Source organism: Equus asinus, chromosome 21, assembly GCF_041296235.1.
Source record: "Equus asinus isolate D_3611 breed Donkey chromosome 21, EquAss-T2T_v2, whole genome shotgun sequence".
NCBI classification, from domain to species: Eukaryota; Metazoa; Chordata; class Mammalia; order Perissodactyla; family Equidae; genus Equus; species Equus asinus.
Window position 1 is genome coordinate 25,967,158 of NC_091810.1, and position 26,347 is coordinate 25,993,504.

The 26,347-nt window shown below is 38.1% G+C and overlaps 1 protein-coding gene across 1 annotated transcript in view; it reads right to left on the bottom strand.

Moving 5' to 3' along the window:
* The window catches only part of CNTN6 (contactin 6), a 295,600-nt gene that overhangs the window by 118,671 nt on the left and 150,582 nt on the right, over positions 1-26,347 (bottom strand). The window contains exon 5 of the mRNA XM_014843193.3: positions 8,028-8,123. Coding sequence (XP_014698679.2) covers positions 8,028-8,123 — 96 coding nt within the window. The remainder of the gene's footprint in view (positions 1-8,027; positions 8,124-26,347) is intronic.

Below are 26,347 nucleotides of genomic sequence, written 5' to 3' on the forward strand. Positions count from 1 at the left end.
TATCTTGTACTATGATGTTTAAAATACAAACACAAAAGATATATGCAATTATACCCATTATATGGCATGTTCTTTTATTAGAGGGGAAGTATCTCATGTGAAAGAGACCAATAATGATAAACACTGACACTGACATCTTCCACTGGTTCTGTAGTATGGACCTCAAAATTGGTACCATGTTTCTTGAGATAGGAAATAAATGAGTAGAATACAGAATTTGAAGCTTAGTGCTCAGATTTAGTGGATAAATCCCCCCTTTGGAATATTCCAGAATGAGTGTACTTTACTGCAAACCTTGCTCAGTGCTCCAGGGTTAAATGTGTCTAGATCTTGGGTGGTAAATCATGGTTATGCTAGCTCAGTGGGAAAGACCTAATCCAAGAAAAGCAATTCCTTTCCTGGGTTGAAGTCATCAGTGTTAGTGCTGACCAAGTTTATGATGTAACCCAGAAAGCTGCCCTGACACCTTTACAATCACTCCTATTTGAGTTCCCATTTGTTCCACAATTACTGTTTGACCACCTAGATTTTATTAGATCCCTTTTGATTTACACACCTCCTGTCTGGAATCATGGAGATGGCTGCCTTTGTGGCCTACAAACAACCACTATGTAAAGGCCCTCTGAGTTCCTATTATTGCTAGGTTCCAAGGAGCTCTCAGACTGCTTGCGCACTGGCAGACCCTACCTGGAGAAGGAATGAAAACACAGCCAGCTCTGTGTGAACTTCCTGGAAACCTCCTTCTAAGGAAGACTGGGCAAGTCATGGGAGGCGAATATGCCAGGACCAGACTTCCTGTTTTCTTCTCAATTCCCATCCTCCATGGGCAAAACTAACACAGTGAATGTAAGAAGTGTGCTATACCAGTGGTTCTCAAGCAAGGGTGATTTTGCCTACTGGGGGATATTTGGCAATGTCTGGAGACATTTCTTGTTCTCTTAATTGGGAGAATAGATACTGCTGGCATCAAGTGGGTACAGGCCAGAGATGCTGCTAAACATCTTACTAATGCACAGGACAAACCGTATAACAAAGAATTATCTCACCCTAAATTTCAATAGTGCTGATGTTGAGAAACTCTAGGCTATACAACTGGTTACAGGCTGCAACATAATAGTTCTGTTTGATGTGCTGGAAAGTAAGGAAAACATTCTTCCTGGGAGTGAATGAGATTCTGAACGTGGAGAGGATATGTGGAGCATGGGACCTAGAGAAATAAACTCTGGGACTTTGGCCAGCTACATGGAGTGGGAGAGGCATAATCTTTCTAGTTGTAATACTATACACTAATTTTAGGCAAATCAGTCTACCCTCTGGTTGGTGTTTGCATATTCTCCAACAGAGATAAGAACACTTGCCGTCTCCTTGTATATGTTACTGAGCAATTATTAAGTGTCTGTTTACGGGCCAGATTATGCCAGACAAAATTAGGCAGCAGAATAAATGTAGTGGTGTTTAAACAGGATCCCAAATCCAGACACATGATCTTGGCCAAGTTAACACTAACCTCTTTAACACAATTGTTGAGTGTGTAAAATGGAGAAGTTTTCCTTGCAAGTGTTACCTGAGTTGAGGTATACGTAATGCTGATTTGAGTGCCCAGTGCATAGTAGGCACTCTTTCTATTAGTCAACCATGTGGTGTTAAACACCTCTTTTATATAGTAACTTCTAAATTTCACTCTCCAAACCAGACCTTTCTCTCTAGACATGTAAATCCAGCTGCCTACTCAAAATTTGCACTCTTATATCTAATAGACATCTGAAAGTAAACATTTCTTAAAACAAATCCCTGATTTCCTCCATCCCCAAATCTGCTCCCGCTTAATTGGCCTCATCTCAATAAACGGTGCTCCATTCTTCCAGTTACTCAGCCCCAAAACCCTGGAGTTATCTTTTACTCCTCTCTGCCTCTTACATTCTACAACCAATATTTCAGGAAATTATTTCAGCTACACTTTCTAAATATGTACTGAAGATTGCTACTTATCCACCTGTCCACTGCTATCATCCTGGTTCAAATCACCACTCTCTCTCGCCTGAATCATTGTCATCACCATTTAACTGCTTATATTCTTGCCCCTTTATGGTCTATTCTCCAGAGAAAAATTCTAAAACTGAAAGTCAGAGAGAGCATGTCACTCTTCTGCTTAATACCATACAATGCCTTCTAATCTCGCTCACAGTAAAATTCAAAGGTTCTAAAATATCTTGACAGTGGTACTTCTATCCTCATCTACTCTTCTATTTGCTTGTTTTTCTTCATCCACACTGGCCTCATTGCTGTTCTCCCAGCATTCCAGACATGGTCCCACCACGGGTCCTTTGCACATGCTGTTCCCTCTGTCTGAACTGCCCTACTCAATGTCTCACTCTCTCACTCCATTAGCTCTCAAATGTCAATGAAGCATTCTTTGACCTCGGAATATACAATAGCAACACTCACCACTCCTTATCCCTTTTATTTTTTTCTCTAGCTTTTATTACCATCTGCCATACTTATATTTGTTTATTGTAAGATTCACGGAACTAAGGACTTTGTTGCTTTGCTCTCCACTATATCCATAAAACTCAGTAAAATAAGTGACAGTAAGGACATAATAAATATTTGTTGAGTTAATACACATAACAAGATTCAATAATGATGGTTATTATCACTATTATTCCACCAGTCATCAATGGTTGTGCCTGTCTGCCTTTTACACAAACAACCCCAGACTAACATTTTTACTGACAATATGACCTACCTACTAAGACAATACCAATATCATTTACTCCAGAAACAACAAACAAACTAACTAGGAGCAAGGGGATATGAAAATTTTGCACTTTTTCTCAGTATAATTTTCTTTTTATTCTATAACCCAATTTGAGATTTTGCTGGAAATGATTTCCAATTTAAGTTGAATTGTCAACATTTTTATTGACGTAAATACAAATGCTGGGCTAAAACAACAGTGCTATCTTTCTGCTACAGACACAGATGCTCCAAACTACTGCCATAAATTCAACTGTTCTATCAACCTAGAAGTTGTATGTGAGGAGAGAATGGAACATTTCCTCTAAAACAAATTTTAAACTTATGATTTTTATGAGCTCAGGATTGAGAGTTTTATATCCAGACAATAAAAGGAAAGAATGTGCTTTACTTTGGACATGGTGAAACTATTATTTCATAGTGAAGGTGATTTTAATTATTTTAGACAACATGTATTATTTCCTCACTCTGTCATTTTTAAATAAAATTTCCTGTGAGGCTGGGCTAGCTCACTGCATGTGTGAAGATCTATTGACTGCTCATTTTCAGATTCATCCAATAGCTTTGGCTTCAAGGGTTTTAAGTGCCTTTCTAAAATTTAGAGGAAATTCTACTTTCCGTCCTGTTGCAAATGACTTGTGCAGAATCTTTGTTCAAAGTGATTGCGACTTTTAACAAAAGCTACTGTTGGCCTTGAGGTGAGTGAGAACCTATGGTGAAAAACACCTCTCTGCATACAGTTCAAAGTCTACCTAAGGCTCGGTGACCCCTTCCCCAAATGAGTAAGTGAAATTAAGACTGCGCCGCCTATTTCTGTCACATAAACCTGTGTGTAGAAGGATGACCTTAGAACCCTCCAGCAACATAGCGGAGAGAAGAAAAGGTTTTTATTTAGCTGACTACCATATTTGGATTCCACCGAGTAGTAAGAGGCCAACTAGAAGAATTATTTTTTTCTAGATTGGTATCCACATTGTGGACAAGAACTATAAGAGGAAATGGAAGAGATTGTTAGAGACTGTTTGGGAGCTGAGAGAAGTCAAAGACTATTGGTGAGAGACTTTAGGAGAAAGGAAAGTGATGTCTAATAGGGAACGCAGTGTTTCAATCAGATGTACATCGTGGCCTTCTCTGTGTTGTTTCCACAAAACTTTCAGTAAAACTTACATTTCTCTGAAATATTTTGGAGTTACATTTTTCACGAAGATGGAAACAAAGGCTGAGTCTGGCTCTCGTGGCAGAGATTGTCACATTCATGGAGCTGATTGCCGATTAGGATTGAGGAAGTGAATATACTTCTCCCCTAAGATCACAGGGAATGCTTTCTGTTTTATTTCCAAATATTGCATTTCTAGGAGATAAAGCAGAAAGTGCCAGTTTTGTGTTCTGCATTATTGCCTAGCTTCCTTTTCTGTTTCACTATGGGTACCTTTCCCCCTGGAATAAACTTTATGTGTAAATTCTCCCTTCCTAGAAGAGGAGCACAGCTGCATTTGTGGTTGCCTTAAAAAAAGGGTAGGAAGCATCCATAAGAAGGCCGCTGTAGAGTCAGGTCTAATTTGGTCTATTTGGAAGAAAGGACAGCCATACGACAGCACCTGATCAGTTTGGTTTATGCTCATTACTGTATTTCATTGAGTTGTGACGAATCATTTCATGGGAAATCCATCTATACACTTCTATCTTTTGTTTTGGTCCAGGAGCCACTCTTTGCTGGGTAAATTTCCAGGACTCAGTCTAGTTGATAATCTTCATTACTCTCCTGTAGGATCTTAAAATAAAACACCCTGAGATATATTTGATAGGCCCGCCTTGTTAAGAAATGTTTTGCAAGTTTTCTGTGAATACCGTAGAGAGAAAGCATAAAGAACTCAGGATGTTCTGATAATATCAAGTTTAACATGATTTCTCCCTTGTGATTGAACTACTTGTGAGACTTATTGCTGCTGACTGGGTACATAGAGAAAGTCAACAGGACCAAATTGTCCAAAAAATGATGTGAAAATTTCAGCCTTCTATTACTATGGAGTCTGTAGTACTTCTCTTTATGACAAGATGTGTTAATATTTATGGTGAATCTCTGCTTTTCATACATCAGATTTAAAAATAACTCAGCCATGCTAATATTTGCTCCATCCTGCCCTGCTAATCCCATCTGCCCCAATTTACGTACTTCTAGGGCATCTCTCTCTGTCTGCCCAGTAGGTGAGCAAATATGGAGCCTTTAGAGTGATGGAAATAAAGGAAGGAAAACATCTTGGAAGGCAAATTGTGACTGACAGAATTCTAAAATGACATCCATTCACCCCTGCCCTCCATCTGAGTGTGTTGGGACTTGTGAATATGGTGAAAGATCGATCACTCCCATAACTAGGTTAGATTAGATGGCGTGGTTGACTTGAAGAAAGTGAATTTATCTTTGGTGGAGCTGGCCTAATCGGATGCGCCCTTACACAGGATGGAGCTCGTCCTGGCTTGAGAGATTTGAAGCATTAGAGACAATTTAAGTGAAGGAGATTCTCTGTTGTTGGCTTTGAAGATGGAGAGGGACATGTGGCAAGAAATGTGGACAGCTTTAGAAGATGAGAGTGGCCCTCAACAGCTCCCCAGCAAGGAAATGGCGATCTCTGTCCTATAACTGCAGGAACGGAAATCAGCCAACCTGAATGAGCCTGGAAGTAGACTCATCCTCAGACTTTGCAGAAAAGAATTTGTCTGTTTGTCATCTTGATTTTATCCTTGTAAGAAACTGAGCGGAGAGCCCAGCCACACCATCCTATGGCCTCTGACTACAGCACTGTGGGCTCATACATGGGCGTTGTTTGAAGCTGCTAAGTTTTTGGTAGTTTGTTACATAGTAATGGAAAACTATATAAATGTATGTGGGAGACCTAAACAAAGGACAAATAACAGACAAAGACAGACAATGTCTGCCTTTGTCTATAGTGTTGACACTAACCATTCACTGATCCAATTTGAAGGTTATCCAACCAATGTGTGTATCTTCTTTCTTGAAGTCTTTCCTGGCACAATTCACCTTCACAGGAAGGTGAGGCAGGAAAAGGAAGAATAAGGAATTGTTTTAAATGAGCCAGTTAAAGCCACTCTCAAGGCTCTTAGCAAACCTGGAGGTGTAAGAGTTATTGAAACTGGTAAGCAACCTGAGGTCAAGCATTAACTATAGAGTCTTCTATCCACAGGCAGTTTTGAAGTCAGAAAGTCCTGGATTGGAATCTTGCCTTTATTTGTTAACTGAAAAATGATTTACTTAGTCTATCTGAGTCTCAGTTTCTTCACTTTAAAATTATTATTCTTAATTATTGGAATAATGGGAATGAGAAGGTAAATGGAAAGCCCTTAGAGTGCCTGCTCATGGTAACAGTTCAATCACTGGTAACTGTTATTATTATTATTATTTTCTCCCCTGGCTAGTTGATGACTATTTGTACAATTGGATCAAAGAGTGTCTGCCAATACTTCCTCAGTTTTCATCTAGGAGAATTATGAAGAACAAAAGAACAGGATTCCATCTTTCCTGCCCTTGTAGAGATGAGGAAGCTGGTGGCACATCCTAGAGCTATCAGGATGAAAGTTCTTATGATAACTGGGTGAAGTCAACCTTGACAAATACCTTTGGAATCCTGCTAAAACATGACTTATGACATAATAGAATTTGATATCAGGCATGTCTGCCGTAACTCATATGCAACAGGGATTAATTATTCGGTTATAGAGGTCTTAATTTAAGGCAGTTTTTGTATATCTGTAACTTAATCTCATGGCATTAAGCAGAGGGGCATCGTTATAATGAGGGTCTTATATGCTTTAAAAGCTCAACATACTCTTTAATGTTGGTAGTTGACAAGGTGATAAAGGAAAGCTTTTCCTACCTGGCTGCTTTTTAAAAATATATGACTTCTTCATTTACAAATATTTCACATTTCCTTTATCCCTATTTATAGTAAACAAAATTGAAAAGTCTTCAATTCTGTCAAGAATCTTTGAGCAATGTCAGAGAATAAAATGGTATATACTGACAGGACTTGCAGACATGATTTTGCCTATCTTGTCATCTTAGATTATGACACTTGAAAATAATTTTCCTATGGTTAAAATACAAGCACCATCCAATTTTTGTGTGCTCTGGAACTATACTATTTTATCTCAAGATAACATTGAAAGCATTGTAAATCTCCCCTAACATTTCAGGTGAGCATAATGCCATGCTATACTGTAACAACATTGAATAAAAATATTGTTAATTTCTAATTAGTTCCCTTTTCTTTTTGTATTGGCATTTCACAAGGTTGTGTAAAAATAAAAATGATGGAAAAAATGTTTTCAAGGATCGTAAACGTGATTTGGTTTAATATTAGGGGGAAAAAAGTTGCTTTCATTTTATTTTTAAATATTTGTCTTATCTATTCAAAATTCTCCCATTCCAGAGTAGAAATCAACTAGAATAAAGGCTGTGGTGGTTAAAAGCTGCTCAGGGTCTGGTAATGAGACCACCTGGGTTTGAATCTTGGCTCCACTGCCTACCAGCTGTGTAACCTTGGACCAGTTACTTAACCTCTCTCTACCTTGGTGTTCTCATCTGTAAAAGTGTAATTCTAATAGTATCTCCCTCATGAAGTTGATGTGAGTATTTAAAAAGTCAATACATATAAAGTATTTAGATCTATGCTATGTAAGTACGTGCTGTTATTATTAAGATAACTACAATAAAGTCGGTATGATATTGGATTGTACCAAACGAAATGGCTCCATGTTTATTTTCACACTGCCTCTTCCAGGTTCATTGTTGGCTGAGAATCTACCAAATATTCCCACGTGGAATTTGAGAAAATGTAACCCCCAGGGGGAGAGAATCAGTGGGTGGTATAGGTCCCTGGCAACAGGCTAATTCACTGCCAATTCAGATTCTTCCAAAGTAGAGATTGGCATTTATTGCTTGCCTTCTACCATTGCTAGAAGATGTTCTATTTCGGTGCCATCCAAAATTTAATTCCAATTAGTGGGGTAAATTGATAACAAGATAGGCATGCTGCATATCCTTAAGAACATCTCTGTTGAGTGACTGCTTGAATAAATATTTTTAAAAGAAAATATCTGGATGTAGAACTGTTTGCATGCAGTACGATGAACTTGAAGAGCTTTCAAGTGTCCCTTTGATTTGATGAAGGGCTACCATTGGCTTCAAGACCTAATGTGCCTACTTTACTCCCTGAGTGACAACAAAAGTGAGATCCAAAGTACCCCCACCATACCTCCAAAATGTGGTGGCGGGCCACAGAGAAGCACCACACCTTGACCTTCTCGGACAGACACAGTGCTTCTTGTTTTGGTTTCAAAGTCTTCAATATCTTGGAAAACAAAGAAAAGGAGGTTCAGAATTAGTTATCTTGGGGGAAAAGCATTTTAAAAATAAACATTTTATTATTAACAGTAATGGACACTCATACTTGGCTGACTAGAAGATTTAGTTGATGTTCAATTTATCTACGTTGATTATCTCTCAAAATCTTGTTTTTCTTTCCTTCTTTCTTTTCAATACAATTAAAAAGAGTATGTGATAAAGACATTTATTAACATCATTCACTATCTGTTTACTTTTATTCTCCCAGGCAGCCTGTAGCCCAGCAGGAAATCTTTTAAGCCCAGCACGTATTTACTTTCCCTGCCCAGAAAAAATGTGATTAAAAAAAGATTATGTAGCAAGTTTGCTGCAGTCTTCTAGCATCTCAGATTAATGGTTGTCATTTTGATGTAGATGGAGTCTGTGAGAATTTAGGATGGAATGGTGTGAGGAAGAGTTCTGTGTGACTGAGCCGATGAGAAAGAAGGTATATTTTCTAATTTCTCTAGCTCTCCTCCTTCACAAAGCAGCTTCATGATCTTGTTTGGGGTGCTCTAATTTCCTACCACATCAAAGAATCATAGAAATTCAGTATTAGAAGAGAGCTTACTAGTTATCTTGTTAAGCCATCTATTTGCAGTATGAAGCTTTCAACATTCCTGGAAAATTGTCCCCCAGCCTCTAGGAATGGGCAAATTGTTTAACTTCTCTGAATCTTAGTTTCTTCACCTGTAAAATTTCTTTATTCTTTCAGTCAGTCATTTAGCAAATTTATATTGAACCCCTACTAAAAGACAGGAAGGGGATTAAGGGCAGAAGATAAACTGGGGAAGATAGCAGGCATCTACCTTGCCCTAATTGTGCTCACTATGTAATAGAAAGACGAGAAGACCAGTTAAAAATCAAACAAATAAATATATAATTTACACATTGTGATGAGTGTTGTAGGTTGGAGACTTCTAGTTGTCTACCAAAATATGTTCTCCTTTCTTTCATAGTAATAGGGTTTTAGATAAAATTTACTTTTCTAACCAGAGGATTCATTTCCTAGACATCGTTGCAGATATATGTGGTAAGCAGAAATAACAGTAAAACTCCCACCTATTATGTTTGAGAGGAAATCTCCACAAACTTTGATGTTACCCATCCACCCACCCACCACAACCACCATCTAGATTGCCAACGACATAAGAGATCTTGTTGAAGACAAAAGGGCCAACCATTATCCTGGGTACCTGAGTAGCTACATGGAGCAGAACCACAGCTGATCTGGAACACCAACTCTGGATCACTATATTAGAAATAAGTAAACTTCTATCTTGTTTGAGGCATTTATTTTGGGGTCTCTTTTTTACAGAAGTTTAACTTTTTACCCTAATTTTTTGTATGCTAATTTACCCTAACTTTTTACCCTAAAATATCCTGTGAAGGAAAAGAAGAGGGGGTAGATCTGATGGATGAGAAAGAGATAACAATGCAATGATGATATGGGGCAGGGAAAGCATTCTTTGCAGAAAAAAAAAGCAGAACTAAAACCCACATGTAGAAAATGGCAGAGAAGTTTCACGGTATTGAAAGGAAGTTAGTGCTACTGTTACACAGTGGACAAGGATCAGTGAGACTACAGTCGTAATCAGGACATGATGAGCAATTATATTACATTTGGATTATATTGAAAGTACAAAGGGAATACCTGGAAACAATCAATGCAAAAGTTGAGCAATATTTGGAACATTCACAAAATGGAATGCCATCAATGACTGGAAAGAATGTATTAAATCTAAAGAATCAATTTGGAAAGTCCTTGCATAGTGAGTCATACTGTTAACTCAAAAAAAATTGCTAAATACTGCTATGACATTCTCCCATTATGGAAGAAAAGAAGTAAAAACTTAAATATGAGCATCTCTTTAAATTGGTGTAGAGAAAATTACAGAATGATGAAAAAATTTATCTTGGTTATCTCAGTGGAGTGAATGGGAGACATGGAAGTGGAGATTATTAAATCTTTACTTACACCTCTATCTTTTAAAATATTGCAAAGATTATGAACTGCGTGCGTAGTTTTTTAGGTTTGCTTATTTTTAACAACTTTACTGTGATATGATTGAAGTAAACTACTGGTGGGATCCATATTATTTCCAAAATAAGTGGTCTTTTGTACACTTTGCTTTCTATCTATGAAAAGTAAAAAGAGTTCAGTGAAATAGATGGATAGATCTGACATACAAATTAAATAACTCCACTTTTAATAATAAAAATATTTGACTCTACTTATTACCAGCTACAACCCCTGCCCTTCCCCCATCTGCTCTAGATTAGCCTCACATTAATTTAGGACCTGGCATGTCTTTCTCATAGAGGATTTTAACCAAATGCACCCCCTTTCCTCTTTGGCCATAGAAAAGCTAAATCAGCCCATATATGTTGGCACCACTGAGGAGAACGTTTGCCTTGACTTGGGAGTCCTTCATAACTTGAGTTTGCATCATTTTAAAGGTGACTCAATAAGAATCAGGCTAAGAAAGTGTATTTAAAACCAAAAATCAATATATTGAACTCATTGTTTCTATTTCTAGTAATAATATCAGGTGAGGATTTTATGATTTTTTTCTTACTATTATTATTGAAAGATCTCATTAAATTGTCATTACTTTTTAATAGTCACAAAAACGAAAACTGTCACAAAGGAGTAATGAGAAATTGAATGATTCTATGAAATTAACAAGCTCTGGATTGAATTCTCTCAATGTCACATTGTCAGTGTTTCACATTCCTGGTAACATAAATCATGTTTTCACTGCTAATCAGAAGCCATTATAACACACTGTTGATAAGGCCACTGATACTTTAATATAGTCTGTGTTCACTTCCACTTAAATAGCATCCGCTTGTAACATAATTTCTCCGAGCCTTTTATGATTACAATGGGGTTTCTATTAGCTGACATGAAAGGAAATCAACTTCTCTCAAAAGTCACACAAGTCCTGTTAGCTATCAAAACACAGTCATTCCAAAATGGTACTAATTCATGGGTTTTAATTAATTATTCAGATTTTTAAACAGATTAATAACACATAGATCATAGACAAGATATAATTTTGCCTTATTTAAACTAGATGCCGTCTCATGTGAAGATGCTTTGGACAAGATTTATTTTAAGTATATAGCTTGTATTTCAAGTATCTTTCTGCTAGCCAGAAACGTGAAATAATCCAGATTATTTTAAGGCAAGTTTCACTGAATTAGGTAGCCATTCGAGCATGCCATGAAATTTTCTTTCTCTGTAAGACCTTTAAAGACTCTTGATTTATTCTCCTACAAGAAGAGGCCAAAGAGAGACACCAGTTTCTATTTTTGCCCTATCCATTTTTGCTTAAGAGAAAATAGCTTTGTGTGAGATCGTTCCCTGAGATGGTCTCAAATTCTCTAATATTTGGAGAAATTCCCCTAACCACTAAGGTGACCTGCCCAGGCTGTCCTTGTGCTCAAGGTACAAGTCCTGCAGTGCTGGTTGCTGTTAAAGACTCTGATTGTCGAGGTTGCTCTCATTAAGCCATTCTGATGACCATGGCTTATCGGATCCTGTGGTTTTATTGCTGGTTTTGGAGGAAGCATTTGGCAGGAGCATAAGCAAAAATGCAGTCACAAACAAGGCTCTGTTCCAAAGGCCAGCAGGAAGTGCCTGAGAATGGCCCATAAAATGAGCTTTAAAGAATTACAGGGCCATATGCTCTCTCCTGGAGCAACCAATGTGCAGAGGAGAGACAAGGATCACCAAAACGTACTTGAAATTAAGTCCAAGCAATGCGAAGTGCGGCAATGTCTAATTGTGAGGAGAACACATCTTTGCAGCTGCCATGTGTAGGAATGAATCTCAGCCTAATTAAAGCAAGAAAACTGTGCAGTCGCTGCCAGTGCCTGAGGATCACAATCAGAGGATGTGCTTGGCGATGCCAGCCCCTGACACAGAAGGAGACCAGTGGCTTGCCAACTCTCATAAGCTTGGAGGGAAGGCTATGGGTACTCAGGGTTCATTGACCCAAACCAAGAGGACAGCACCTGAAAATCAGGGATAGGAAAAAATATTCACCAGGAAAATGTGCATGCTTCAAGCAGGACATAGTACGGTTGAGTTGTTTAAAATCTGAATAATAATATTAACTGGACCTTTCTCTGTTTGCTATGTATGAATTCTTTTATTTTAATCTTTTAAATCTTCTTTCCTTTTTTTCTTTCTTTCATGTATTAAAGTAGCTACTATGTGCCAGACTCTGAATGAAGCAATTTCATTGAATCCTCATGAGGACTCTGGAATGTAGGTACCACTGTCACATTCATTCAACGAGGGAGGAAACTGAGGTTCATAGAGAATCATGACTGAAGACCACACAGTTTCTGTGTGTCAAGACAGGATTGAACAGGAGATAGTATGGATCCAGAGCTCACCCTCTCAAACATCATGCTATTCCTCTTTCCAGATGTTAACTGGGGTCATGCTACCACTTAGAACATACAAACTGACACTCCATGCTCAAATAAACAAGCACAAAAGCACAAAGCCTTTCAAAAGATTTTTGCACATTCTTGGGTTGGGGAGGAAGGTGCTGTATTTTTAGTATTTAGAAATAGCTCTGTGTCTGGTATTCTCATTCCTCTGAATCCTTGTTTTTCCCTCTCCAGGTATGTTTCTTGATTTATCTTCACCCTCATGTCCCTGCAGACAAGGAACTCAGCCCCTTATCCTGACCTACATACAGAAATATACACTCCCCCCAACCAGAACACACATTAGTATGAAGCACCACCATCACCATACTGTCAATCTCACTGATTTAGGAAGATGCAACACAAACATCTGGAAATCAAATATTAGCTATTTAGTCCTTAAAAGTCCTTTGGCCCCTCCTCCCTATTGCTTATGTCTTCTCTCTCTCTCTCTCTTTTCTACAATCTCCCCACTACAGTTTTCTCTTTCAGGAGCAAAGGTGAACCAAAATCCTCCTGCCCTCCTCTACAAAGAAGTTCACTTCCTTCCAGCTCCTACTACCACACTCAGAAATTAAAGGATCTGCCCTAGTGCACACAGCTTATAAGGAAAGGAAATAAAATTTTAATTCTAAATACCATGGCTCCAGAGGGTATTTGCTTATCCACCTGATATATTGCCTTTCTATTTAGAGCTTTACCCAAGACACAGACGCTGAGATTTGCCCCCAAATCAGAGACAGTGCTCATTTTCTCTCTTTCCACACCTCAAAAGCAATTTCAGCTATTTGTTTCTTTGAGGACATTAACTCTGATTTTAAACTCTAAGATTTCTTTTACCTGCTCTTTTTTTTCCCCACCAACCAAATGCTATTTCCCCTTTTTGCGAATCCTTCTGGAGAAGTTGCAGCATTGAAAGCTTATGCTAGAGCAAACAGGACTGAGGAGCACTTGTTCACCTTCATGAGGCAGTTCCCATGTTGGAGGTATGTGCTTTGTTTTGGCCTGAGGCAAAAACATTTTGCTGGGCAAGGAAATGCTGCTATCCCGCCCAGGGAAAGGAAAATGGCGAAAGATTTCAAGAATAATTCTCTAGTTCTGCATTAGTCTGCGGAACTCCCAGATACAATATAGGTAACTTTTGAAATCAAAGTCCTCTTTAAAAATCTCAAGACATTGTAGTAATCTTATTCTGAATTCCTATCTCTCCATCAGTTTTCTCCTTTGAAGAGGACCACTCGTGGGGAATACCAAAATTGTTCATGTTACTATTTGTATTTCTTGGGTGGTTTTGAACAAGCTGGAAGTCTTGGCGCTGTAATTAATTTCCCCAGGCCTTTATTAAGTGGCATACAAAAATATCTCTACTTAGACCACTTTCATTTTCCACCACCGTTTTCAGGATGCTATATCTTTAGTTAGAGTGTTCATGATATTATTGTGTTTCCTAGCATAACTCAGTAACATAACATGACATAACCTAATAAAGCACAATGCTACTGTCAAATCCTGTAAAACAGGCAATAGCTAAGTCTCGATATTGGATATAAACTTGGAATGCTAATGTCCAAGCAGGAAGTAAGGAGCTATTTTAAGAGTTTCTGGTATCAAATCCATTTACAGTCAAAGAGAAAATTCCTCCCCCCGCTTTTTCCTTATAAAAGGATTTTTATAAAAATTCATAAATAAATGGAAAGCAAGTGAGTTGTTTCCTAGGAATAATGAATTCATAAGAGCCATTTTCTTATGGTGTTTAAGATTAAAATATACAGGATAATAGTGAGGAGGGGTTGAGGCATTCTTTTCTATCAGCCCAGCATCCAGGTTTTCAGAGAGAAGCATTTAATAAATAGAATAAGTATAAACAAATATGAAATAATTGGTCTATTATAATATACACATAAGACTGGATTTGATTTTCTATAATGGACTCATTTGTCTAACTAATAGTGGTAAGGGGAGCAACACCTATGACAAAAAAAAAAAACCCTGCAAGTGCAGACTTGGCCTGTCTTCAAACTTGCTTCTTTTTAAATTTGCGTATTCCACACAGTTAAAATTAGGTGAGTGAAAGAGAAGCAGACAAGAATGATGGAGTGATGTAATGTTCATGGCACAGGATAGATTGAGATGCCAGATTACTTAACTAGTACATTAGACTGAGGTCTTCAGTGTTTCTGAAAAGAAAAGAAGAAATCTAAGTAGGCATGCAAAGATTAAACAACCCACTAATGAATTCTGTACAAGGTTATTAGTGATACAATGAAATGATCAAGAGCACAGGTTTAGTGTCAGACTCTGTGGATTCAAAAGCTAGCTTCATTGTGCATTAGCTGTTGATCTAAGGCAAATTAATTAGGCTCTAGCTCAGTTTTCTCCACTTTTAAAATGAAGCTAACAATAGTACCTGTCGCAGAGGAATGATGACGTAATGTCTTTAAAATGCTTAGAAGGTGTTAAGTACAAAATAAATGATGTTGGGGACTTTAATTATATTATTGGTGATGCACATGCACATTACAAAAGTAGGATGTTTCGAATTTTTAAATGGGCTTTATTTTCAGTTTTCATCTTGGTGTCTGATGATGTAACAAAATCCATTTTCTTAAAGACTGAGTCTGGACCTTCATTCTCTGCCCATGCAGTGGCCAGCTCAAATGCTCAGTGTTATAAGTGAAAAGAAAAATGGCCTAACGTCAAAAGCATGTAAATTTTATGTCAAGCACTGACACATCATGTTGCATTTTATTACAGAGAATGTTTTGCCAACTTGACACAAGCTGTTAGATAGAGGGTCATTGAACCTTGCTGCCCAGAAAGCTACACAGCCCAGCTGGAGGCAGAAGTAACCTCTTGGCTTGGTGTTTGCGTAGCCAGAAAAATCCTAGGCCACCCTGCTTCTTCACTGTCTCGCGCTGTGCCTTTTGGCAAATGTTCGTTTTTACATCTTTTATTCTACAGGTAGGACAGAGCCAGTATCTTATTAGTCAATCATCTCTAAAGAGATTTTTTTAGGGCTATTTGTGCCTCCTGGGATTAATAAATGGTACAAATATTGCTCAAGTGCAAGAAGAGGAGTATCTGGAACAGGTGAAATCTTCACGTGAATAAAGGATGCCCTGCAGCATGTGGGAAGATGTGGACTCAGCTGTGTGTGTCATCAAGGCGCGTTTTTGTCCAAAAGGAACACTTGAGGATTTTGCTGAGCATCTCCACATGGCAGAGGGAAAACATGTGTTCCATTGTGGACGCTGAAGTAGCTAATCCAAAGGAGAGTGGGTTTTTATTAGATTTTGGTTAAACCTTTGAAGGCAACAACTAAGAGCTATGGAGGGGGTCAGTGAAGGGCTTTCCAGAACAGGGGGAGGGGAATTCTTATTTACTGAGACCCTTCCCAGTTCCTGGAACTTTATAAACATCCTCGCGTTTAATCTTCACAGTGGCTCTGAGATGTAGGTACTATGATTCCCATTTCATAAACAAACATACCAAAGTTCAGAAAGGTTAGGTAACTTCCCAAGGCCACACAGCTAGAAGGGGCCTGAATAGGGACTCCCCCGTAAGCCTGACTCCAGAAGAAAAAAAGTAGAGAAAGGAGAGAAGGGGCAAAAAAGGAATGCAAAGGAGAATTTTTTTTATCCAACAGTAAGTGAGTGCAATCTGTCCTGTCTCTTTTGGAAGAGAGCCCTGTCCTGGTACTTAGGTCTTGCAGGTGGTAGCAAAAAAATTAAAGTGACCACTGACATCCCAGAGGTCCGAGGGAGTTTGGTCAGAGGCTCAGCAGTGATTAGCTCTTGTGCTAGGTCATCAGCAAAGGGGGCTGGAGGGATTAGTTTTGGTGGCAAATCAGGTGAACCTGTGTCTTTTCGGGAGCAATCCTACTCGTTCTCCTTCTTGGTCCACTTCTGTGATGCTCATTAGAGTAAAAGGGAGTGATTTCCACAATGCAAGCCTCCAGCCCCTTGATAAGAGTGGTTAATGCAAACCATTACACTAACTGTGGCCCTTTTCTGACAGAGCCCTTTTATTCACTGTGACGGTTTAATCAGAGAGCTCGATTTCAAAATTTGCCATCTACGTAGACTATGAAAAGTAGAGTTTTCAAGATAATCGGGCAGAGGGCCTGACTAAATGTGTTACTACCCCTGTTTATATAAGGAGTGTGAAATGAAAGCATTTTTTCAAAGACCTCCCACAGACACAAGCTCTGGGTTTACCAGAGTTTTTATCCCACTGACTTCAATTTGTAAGAACTTGTACGATAGGAGTTAGGGAGACTGATTTCAGGGTTGTTGCTAAATACTGTTGTTTTTCCATCAAATTGTTTGACTCTGAGCAAGGTCTTTGGAGTCAGAGTTGCAATCTGCATTTCCTTTGCAGCTTTCTCCAGCTCAGCCCTGAGGGGAATTAGGTTCAGTGATAAGGATTTTTGCATGCATTGTCATTTAGACACACATACACACACACACACACACACACAGAAAGAGAGAGGGAGAGAGATTATTTTAAGTAAAATCCCATTCTTTTCCAAAGCACTTTCACTTCTGTCATCTTTTTTAATATTTAGAGTAACCTTGAGAGGTGAATAGGAGAGATTACCAATGTGTGGGGTAGGTATAATTGGTTGGTGGTTGTATGAGCATGCACTTAGTGTTATGCAAACAAATATTTAAATTTTAATAACTATGCATTGCTTTTTAAAGTTTCCTTCTATTTATGAAGAATGACACTATTTTTCTGGATACAGTGGTAAGAAATATGCCCTTTCAAACAAATTTACTTATTAAAAGTTAAAGCAATTTGATTGGGAAAAATAAATAATAGTGTTACCGCACAAAGGGCATGATCAGCTAGCTACAAGACAAAAACCAATCCATCAAGAGGCAAGATGGTGGCAGAGAAACAGCATTTTATTAAGCTATAAGCTGGCAAGATGGAAGATGGTAGACTAGCATCCGAAAGAACCGTCTTAAGTGGAGCACAGAATCTTGAAGCAGTTTTATAGGCCAGTGAGTTATAGGGAAGGGGGTTAGGAATGTTGACCTCTGGTGTTACGGTCTGGGAGTCACCCCACCACATCTTTCACTTGTCATGGATATCAGCATAGAATCTATGTCCGGGGGTCATCACATTCTTAGGCAACTCAAAGGAACAAAGTTATTGCCTTATCACAGCTGGGAGGGGGCATAAAATCTCCAGAGCATGTATATCTCCTGGAGGGTGTATATCCAGCGGGGCTAGTTAATTACTGGTCACTCAAATTTACAACATGTTTTCTTTTCTACAATATGCTTCCCTTATGTCAACTTTGTGTTGAGCTGGTATCAATAGCACAGGTGATACATGGATATTTCAAAGGTAATGTATAGATGCCTGAAGTTTAAGAATCTGGTTTAAGAAAATGGGTCATTTGAGCTCCAGAGGATATGGTGGACCAGGAGATAGGACTCATTTGAGAGAACCAAAGTGGTCTGTGTTAGCAATGAACAGAGATTTGGGAGGTGGGGGGATGGAAGGGAGGACAAAACAGAAACAAAAGGAAAATCAACTTACAGAATTCTGAGGGACTTTTAGAAAAAGTCTATTCATCTTAAAATGATTTGTGTTCTTCTGTGTCAATATTCCTTTCCTCCCCCAAACTCCCACAAATGTTTTGATACAAACCAAAGACTAAATGAATGTGTTTTCATTTTAGTGAGTCTGTTATTTGGGGGGGCAGAACTAAGAAAAGAGTTGCAGTCTTGGATAAAAACAGGAGAGAGAAACAAAAAAAGCATGTAAGAGCCAGGTCAGAGAAGACTACAGCAGAGGCAGAGTTGAAGTTAGAAGGGATCATAGGAATGTCTGTTCGCTGGGATACACAGGAATCTGGACACTGATTTTCCCAATTTTTCTAGATTTATCTGGATTTTAAGAAGCAGAGAGTTCCAGTTCATAAGAGTTTCAGATAAATGAAATTGGTCTGAGTTGTAGTACTCATTTCTGTCAAAGCCGAAATTGGAAATTTCAGTCTCAGACCTGTTCAACCAGCCTACTCAGACTCCTTTAAGTATCTGCGTCTCATAGACAGATGCTCCAGAAACACTGGCTGATTTAATAAGTTTAAAAAAAAATAAGTGAATTGCTTGCATTTCAGTATAATTTGCCATAAGAATCTCTTAAATGTAGAGGTTGTTCATTAATTCATGTATTCATGAAATTATTTTAAAAACGATCAGACTTGGCTGCTATTGTTTATTTCTGTGACTATCTTTCCCAAATCAAGTATCTGGGTTTATCTTTGCATCCCCAGTACACAGCATGGTGCTGGCATACAGTAGATACTCAGTAAATGTTTAATGATTAGTGAACTCAGAGAAATGAAGATCACTTTAAATAGCTTATGAAGTTATTCAGGGATCCATGTGATACAGTCCCTCTTTCTACTTTTCACTTATTGTTCAGAAAACTCCAAACACAATGGACACTTTATTTTCCTGTTTCTCAGAACACTTTAAGTTTCCTCCCCTTTATGGCCCCTGGCCTTCCAGTTTCTTCTGCTTGAAAAATTCCTCCCAGATGCTCACATGGCTCGATTCTGCCTGACATTGAAATCTCAGCCTGCACGAACCTTTCTAGTGGAGCCTCCCTCGGCAAGCCAATCTGAAGGAGCAGCTGCCCAGCTCTCTCTCTTTCTTCCCCCAAAGGTCCAATCACTGTCAGAAATTGTTATTGGTTTAATTTATTTCAATTTTTCCTAAATAGACTATAAGCTTCAGGAGAAAGGAGATCTTATTTTCCATGCAGTAACTAGCCCAGCGCTCACAAAAAGCAGGTATTCATAAATATATGTTTAATGATTTAGTAAATAATTAGAACTCTAAAGTGAATGAATGACTGCAAAACACTACATATATAGTCCACAATATTTTCTCTAGGAATTTGAAGAGAGGATAAGACTAATTTTTGTTGGATCATAGAAGATTTCAGAGAAGAGGCTAGGTTTTATTCTGAAAAATGGTGAGGTAGTCAGACTCCAAAATACCCCCAGTGAACCTGCTCATGGTGTCCACAGCCTCTTCTAGTCCCTTCCCACCACATTATACCAGAATTGGTCTGTGCCACCAACAGAGTGTGGCAGAAATTATGGCATGTCGCTTCCGAAGTTTGGTTATAAAAGGCTATGGTCCAGGAGAGAGACAAACCTATGAGCAGAAGAGGAGTTTGTTTATTTTATATACAAAGAAAGAGTTGTCACATAGTTGAAAGAGAATATTTGGCCTTGGATTCAGATAAGCCTGAGTTGGAATCTAACTTTTGAATTTATAAACTGTGAGACATTGAAAAGGTTACTTTTCAATGTTCCTTAATATGCTCAGTGTCTGATGCGTAAAGGGCATTCAACAAACATTTGTGGAAATGGGGAATGAATGGATGAATCTATAATTTTTTTAAACGATGTACTACTGGATTATTGTGCTAATTAAATGAGATGCTATAAGTAACCTGTTTCATATGCTGTGTCAAATAGCCCTCAATAAGTTAATTGTCACAAAGATTTAGAGTTCATTTAACTTACACTTAGAGTTAACTTTTATATATTTATTTTTTCTCTTATGTTTATTATTTTGTATTTATTTATATTTACACATAAGTTTCATGAAATTCATATATAACTTATCTGTGGGTATCATATAAGCATGTTATGTAGCTATCTAATAAATGTGTAATATTATTACATATATTTTACACATAAGATGCAAAACTCAGAAAGCTTAAGAAAACTTGCCAAAAGGACATTGAACTGGTGATTAATTGATGGAGCTAAGTTTCAAATCCCAAGGAGTATGACATACAGCTTTTACCACAATGCCACACTGCCTAAATGAACAACTAGTCAATTTTTTAGTTCATTCTAATTTCTGCTATAATAATAATCATGTGTTCACTATTTGATCTGGATTTCTTTGCATTCCAGGGACAGACATTCACTCAAAGTAGTCTAACCTTAGAGGAGGAGGGCAGGTAAAAAGGTGTCAAGATAAATCTCAGGCGAACAAAGTACAGGAAATAAATCTGAGAACAAAAAGGTCAACTGCCAGTTTTCTCCCTCCAACTCTCTTTTTTCCTTTCCCATGGGCATCATGCTCTCTGTCATCTCTGCTTTTCCTCGAGCAGCTCCATTCTCTTCTCTACACATGAGTCTCCGTCTGTTTAATTACAGTTTATGCACCGATAAAATTTCAGCTGGCATTTCATTTTTGCCTTATTCTAGCCACTCCCTAAACTTCTCAGCTCCTGAGCCTACCTGAAGTTCATTTGTGTCCCTTACACGAGATTTTTGAGATGTTCAATGCCATAGAAAGTGGCCACAGAAAAGAGGTTCCCCATCTAGAGATCTGGGCCTGCTCTTTACAAGACTCGCAGAATCTGTAATTATCATCTTCAGCATAGTGATTAATCAAGGAGACCACTGTTCAATTGTCTCAATTAGATATTTCATTTATTTAAAAAATAGGTTAAGTATAGTCCAATCACTTATTCAGTAATCAACCAGAAACAACTGAAAAACAATCTGTTTACTCACAGAAATACTAGGGTCAAGTATGCAGAAAAAAGTTAAAATTCCTGAACTGCTATCTTTGAACGTTTACATATCCTCTTGCCTTATTAAATACAAAGTATCTGTGACCTTTTTAATTAAAACTATTTAATAAATGTAAATATCAAACCGATTTCTTGTGTTTTCTCACTTTATGAATGTCAGAAACCCAAAAAATTGTGCTACTTTTAAATATGATTGTGGCAGCCACTGTATGGCACCCCATAGCCCCCCAGCCCAGGTAGGAAGTCACCTGTCACTTTGGGGGACAGTTACAGCTGAGGGCTTGCTACCTTCAGACCTGGGTCTGTCTGCCTGAGACTGCTCTGAGGATTTCTTTGTACCATGGGTGCATATCTGCCTACAGAGAAAGTAGGCTAGACTGCTGGGGATTTAATGTCCTCAGGAGGGGCCCTCCACCAATGAGGAAAGGGAGCTGGTATGTAAATAGCCCTTGCTCTGTGGTGGGGCAATTGTATAGAGACTCCATACAGTCTTCAGGAGGGGCTCAGCTGTACTGAGCCACAGTGGCCCACAGTGACAACCCACTCATTGGCTTACTCCTCATGGGTTTTCTCCCTTCCCTACATACTTCCCTACACCTTCACCATGCTTCCTGATGTTACCTCCTAAATACACGACTTAACCCAAATCCTTGTCTAGAGGTCAGCTTTTGAAGAATGCCAAGCAAACAGAAAGAATGTGCTATAGACGTTTAAAGCAAGTGTCATCTGCCATTTATTAAGCAGCTACTATTTGCCAAGCACTGCGCTAGGAGCTGAAAATGCAGCAATGAACCAGAGACAAAATTGATTCGTCTCCTGTGGGGAATCAGTGTTTCTCTAAATTTTTTTTTTCATGGCACACATGGAGTTTTCTGAAGCTTCACATGAAATTTAAACAGTCGATTTCCTTAATTATTTCTTGATAAAGCAGAGAATATGATGTATTATGGAAACAAATCAATTTTTGTTTTTCTTTCAGTGAGTTATTACCTAAAGCACCAACGATAAGGGAAATTTGTTGTTGTTGCTACCACTTTTAAAATGTTGCAGAGAGGCAGAGAAACTCACTCTGGTATTCAGCAACCCAAACACGCTGCAACATCAAACACCTGCCCTGAATCCATCTTTGAGACCACACAGTTAATGGTATAAAGTATTAAGACTCACCTCTGGACCGGAAGAGGCGCTGTGTTGCACAATAAGCAGTGATAGAGCCTCCGGATGTTTTGAGGCTGCACCCCCACCTGGAAGCCACAGGCAGGCAGGGTGATTGACTCTCCAAAACACAAAATGTTTTTGATATTCTGTGTTTCTGAAAAGTTCTCTTGCTTGTCATCACAAAGTCACTTACAATCAGGGAGTCAATTTGTATTCAAGAGGTTCTCTTTCTCTCAGCAAATGGTTTATAGGCACTTTCACTAAATTGCTTCCCTAAAAGAAACAGACAGGATCTCATCTGCATTGGCTTAAGGATATCTCTGCCTGAAGACAGAGGAATGGCCTAGATGACCCTCAAGAACTCTATGCCTCAGAATCTGTGAAAATATCTTCTAAAATTTTGCTTCAAATTCAAAGCATTTTTGGTTTCGATTATTTAGACACAGACTTTCTTTACTCATCTAAAGAAAGGTGACTTTTTAACATATAGTTTCACATACCTCATGTACTTTCATATATATGCATGTATGTATATATATATATGTTTGTGTATATATATTTAATTCTATGTTATACATTATGCTATATATACATGATTATTACATATTGATCACCTGTATGAGCACTTCTCCATTTAGTAACTCAATAGATCCTCAAAGTAATTTTTAATGTAGCTGGAGAGGTAGTGTTTCTCTAGTTTCTAGTTTTACAATTAGGGCTCAGAACGCAACTTGCCCCAAATCACATCCCTTGTAGAGACAAGATTTAAAGACTCAGCTCATTTAGCTCAGTAAATTCCTGTCTCATCTCTTCATTTCCTGTTGACTTTACCTATCTGGTATTTAGCTTTCTGTGTTTTTCCCCTACCAGTAAATTCATGGTTAATTTTCTCCAAATAAAAGTTTAAACAGTTAAATTTAAATAAAAGCAATTTAACATCCTGTGAATAATAAACTGAAACATATGAGTACTTCATTAATTAATTTTACAAAAACTTATTCACACATGGAAATATCTCATCAAATTGGGTTTTTGTGGCACTTCCATTCCTAATGATTAATTAGAAAAGCATTATGGCAAACTGGTTAGAATCTTGGGCCTCAGAGTGAGTGTGACTTCAAACACCCTTCCACCATGCACTAGAAAGTTACTTGATCTTTGTCTGCTTTTGTTTATTTATCTGTAAAATGGGTTTACAATAGTACCTATCTTTTCCTTTTGCTAAATGATATGAGATTATCCAAGTGGAATTTTGAGTAGACGCTCAACAAATGTTAATGATCATCATTGGCAGAATACATCTAAAAAAATATTCCGAGTCTACTTCAGGGCTCAACAAACTACAAAGACCCATAAACTAAACCCAGCCCGCTGGCTGTTTCTGTAAATAAGTTTTATTGGATGAGCCACACCTGTTCGTTGATGTACTGCTTCGACCCTATAACAGCAGAGAATGTGGCCAGCAAATCAAAGATTTTTGCTATGTGGCTCTTTAGAGAAAAGTTGTGCTGACTCCTGGTCTACTCCACCACCGACGCTCCTTCAGATTAATGTATCAGTCAAGCCTGCCCGATCGATATGTGACACAGTCAAGAAGAGGATCTGAGGAAGGAAACTGAAGGCACCCTCAGACAAAGGGAACTGTACCATGGAGCAGAAAAAGGCTGAACCCGAGAATGTCAAGATGACCTGGAGAAATAACTCCTCAGGACTCCAGCGATATTCGAAGGATGGGACAAGCAGAAGAAGTTTTAACTTTGACTTTTAACAGCTGTGATCCCTAGACACAAATGAAACTTCTTTTATTTGAAAAACTAAGCTGTTTCAACCCACACTTTTTTATTAAAGGTATTTATGAGTACTCTTCCAATCCCTCACACATAAACCACGCACCACCCGAGTCAGGCCACTGCACATTCAAGCTTTGTGACTCGCGTGAAGCATGATTTACCTGCATTACAACAGTGAAAGGGAAATAAATTGGGTGATTTCATTACTTTCTGTTCAATGAAATTCTTATTTTATTGCTAAGCTTTGACACTTTTTCCAGAACCTCAACTATCTTTTCTCTCACCCACTAAGACGGAGCAGCAGCACCAAAAAATCATCTGGACATCTGGATATTGCATTCAATAATTTATTGGAATCTCAGTCATACTGCTACAATGAAAGCAGAGGAGATAAAAGGAACTTCACCCACACTACAAATAAAGGAGTTGGAATAATAGTCTTTTTTTTTCTCCCTTCAAAATATTAAATTTTATCAATCAGAATCTAACAGCTCTGGGACCAGAACATGCTTTGTTGTTAACAATATCTCAATCACACTTATTGCTTTTCCAATACAACTTGCAGGGGACTGATTTGTGATAAAGCTGATATAGGAAATGCAGAGGGGGACAGACATATAGCCAAATAAATCAGGTTAAAATGAAATTGATGGAATGGACTCAAAGGCAGCTCTTCACTCGCCTTCTCCAGTTTAGATGCTGCATTTGGTCTAATGGCTGCCTTTGAAACCTTTGTACCTAACCTATTCATAGGAAGAATAAAGCACCAGAAACTACTAAGATCTAGGCACTGCTGTGATTTAAAAGTTTGTTGATAAATGGGCTTTCTCCAGAGGAGAAATATCACCCTGCGGTACAGCTTTGGGCTTTGTGGAACAGCTTACTGTGTCACCAGCCAGTGTTGCGTCCTGCCGGAGGGGCTGAATGCGGAGGGTGGTGATGGGTTATTTAGGGCAATTGGAGACTTTACTCTTAACTTCTACGTTGTGCTGCCTCCACAACAAACAACTACTTAGATTTTAAGTGGAAAATGGGCTTTGTCAACACTGGACTAATCTAAATGAATCAAAGACCTACATGTAACAAATAAAATTGCAAGAGTACTAAAGGGGAATAGTGTTATAAACCTGGGCTTGAGAAATGTTTATACACATGTCACAAACTAAAATTTTAAAAGAAATGAGAGATGAATTGAATTACAAGAAAACAATTTTACATGCTAAAATTTCTATCTGATTAAAATACCACAAGCAAAGTAAATATAAAAGTGGAAATATTTTATATAATTTATAATAGAAAAATGTTAATATACTTAGAATAAATAACTTCTGGTAATTAATAAGAAAAATCTGAACTCCTCAATATAAAAGTAGGCAAAGATTGGGGCTAGACCAGTGGCATGGTGGTTAAGTTCATGTGCTCCGCTTTTGCAGCCCAGGGTTCACAGGTTCGGATCCCGGGTGCAGACCTAGCACTGCTCGTCAAGCCATGCGGTGGCAGCATCCCATATAAGAGAGAGGAAAATTGGCACAGATGCTAGCTCAGCGACAATCTTCCTCACCAAAAAAAAAATAAATAAATAAAAACAAAAAGTAGGCAAAGACCATGTTTAGGAACTTCATGAAAGAATTCCAAAGTTCCAATAAACATATGAAAAAGTTCAATTTTATTAATATCCCAAGTAATCCAAAGTAAAACCACAAAAATTTGTCACTCGTCGATGCTAAATGAAAAATTAAGCAATATATAATATTGAGAGCGACTAAGGAAATAGCATATGCAGTGCTGCTGCAAGTATAATTTGGTATAACCATTTTTCAAGGGTTGTTAGTCAAGACGTATTCACATTTAAAAGGTAAAGCCTATTTTCCACAGCAATTCAACTTTCTAGTATCTACTCCAAGGATATAATTGGTTAAATGAGTCAAGGAATACATAATAGATAGTTATTATATCACTGTCTAATGAAGTCTAACAAAGTCCATTAACAGCCAATTACTTAAAATAATATGGTAAAGTCATATAGTCAGATTCTATGTAGCCATTTAAAAGCATGAATCTACCTATCTATATTCCTTGATGCCTAATAATTGGAATTATTTGGGGTTTATTTCTGGGCCCTCTTTTCTTTTGAAAATTTCACTCTTGGTGACTTCAACTACTCCCATGGCTTCAAGTAACATTTATATGGAGACCATTCACAAATTCA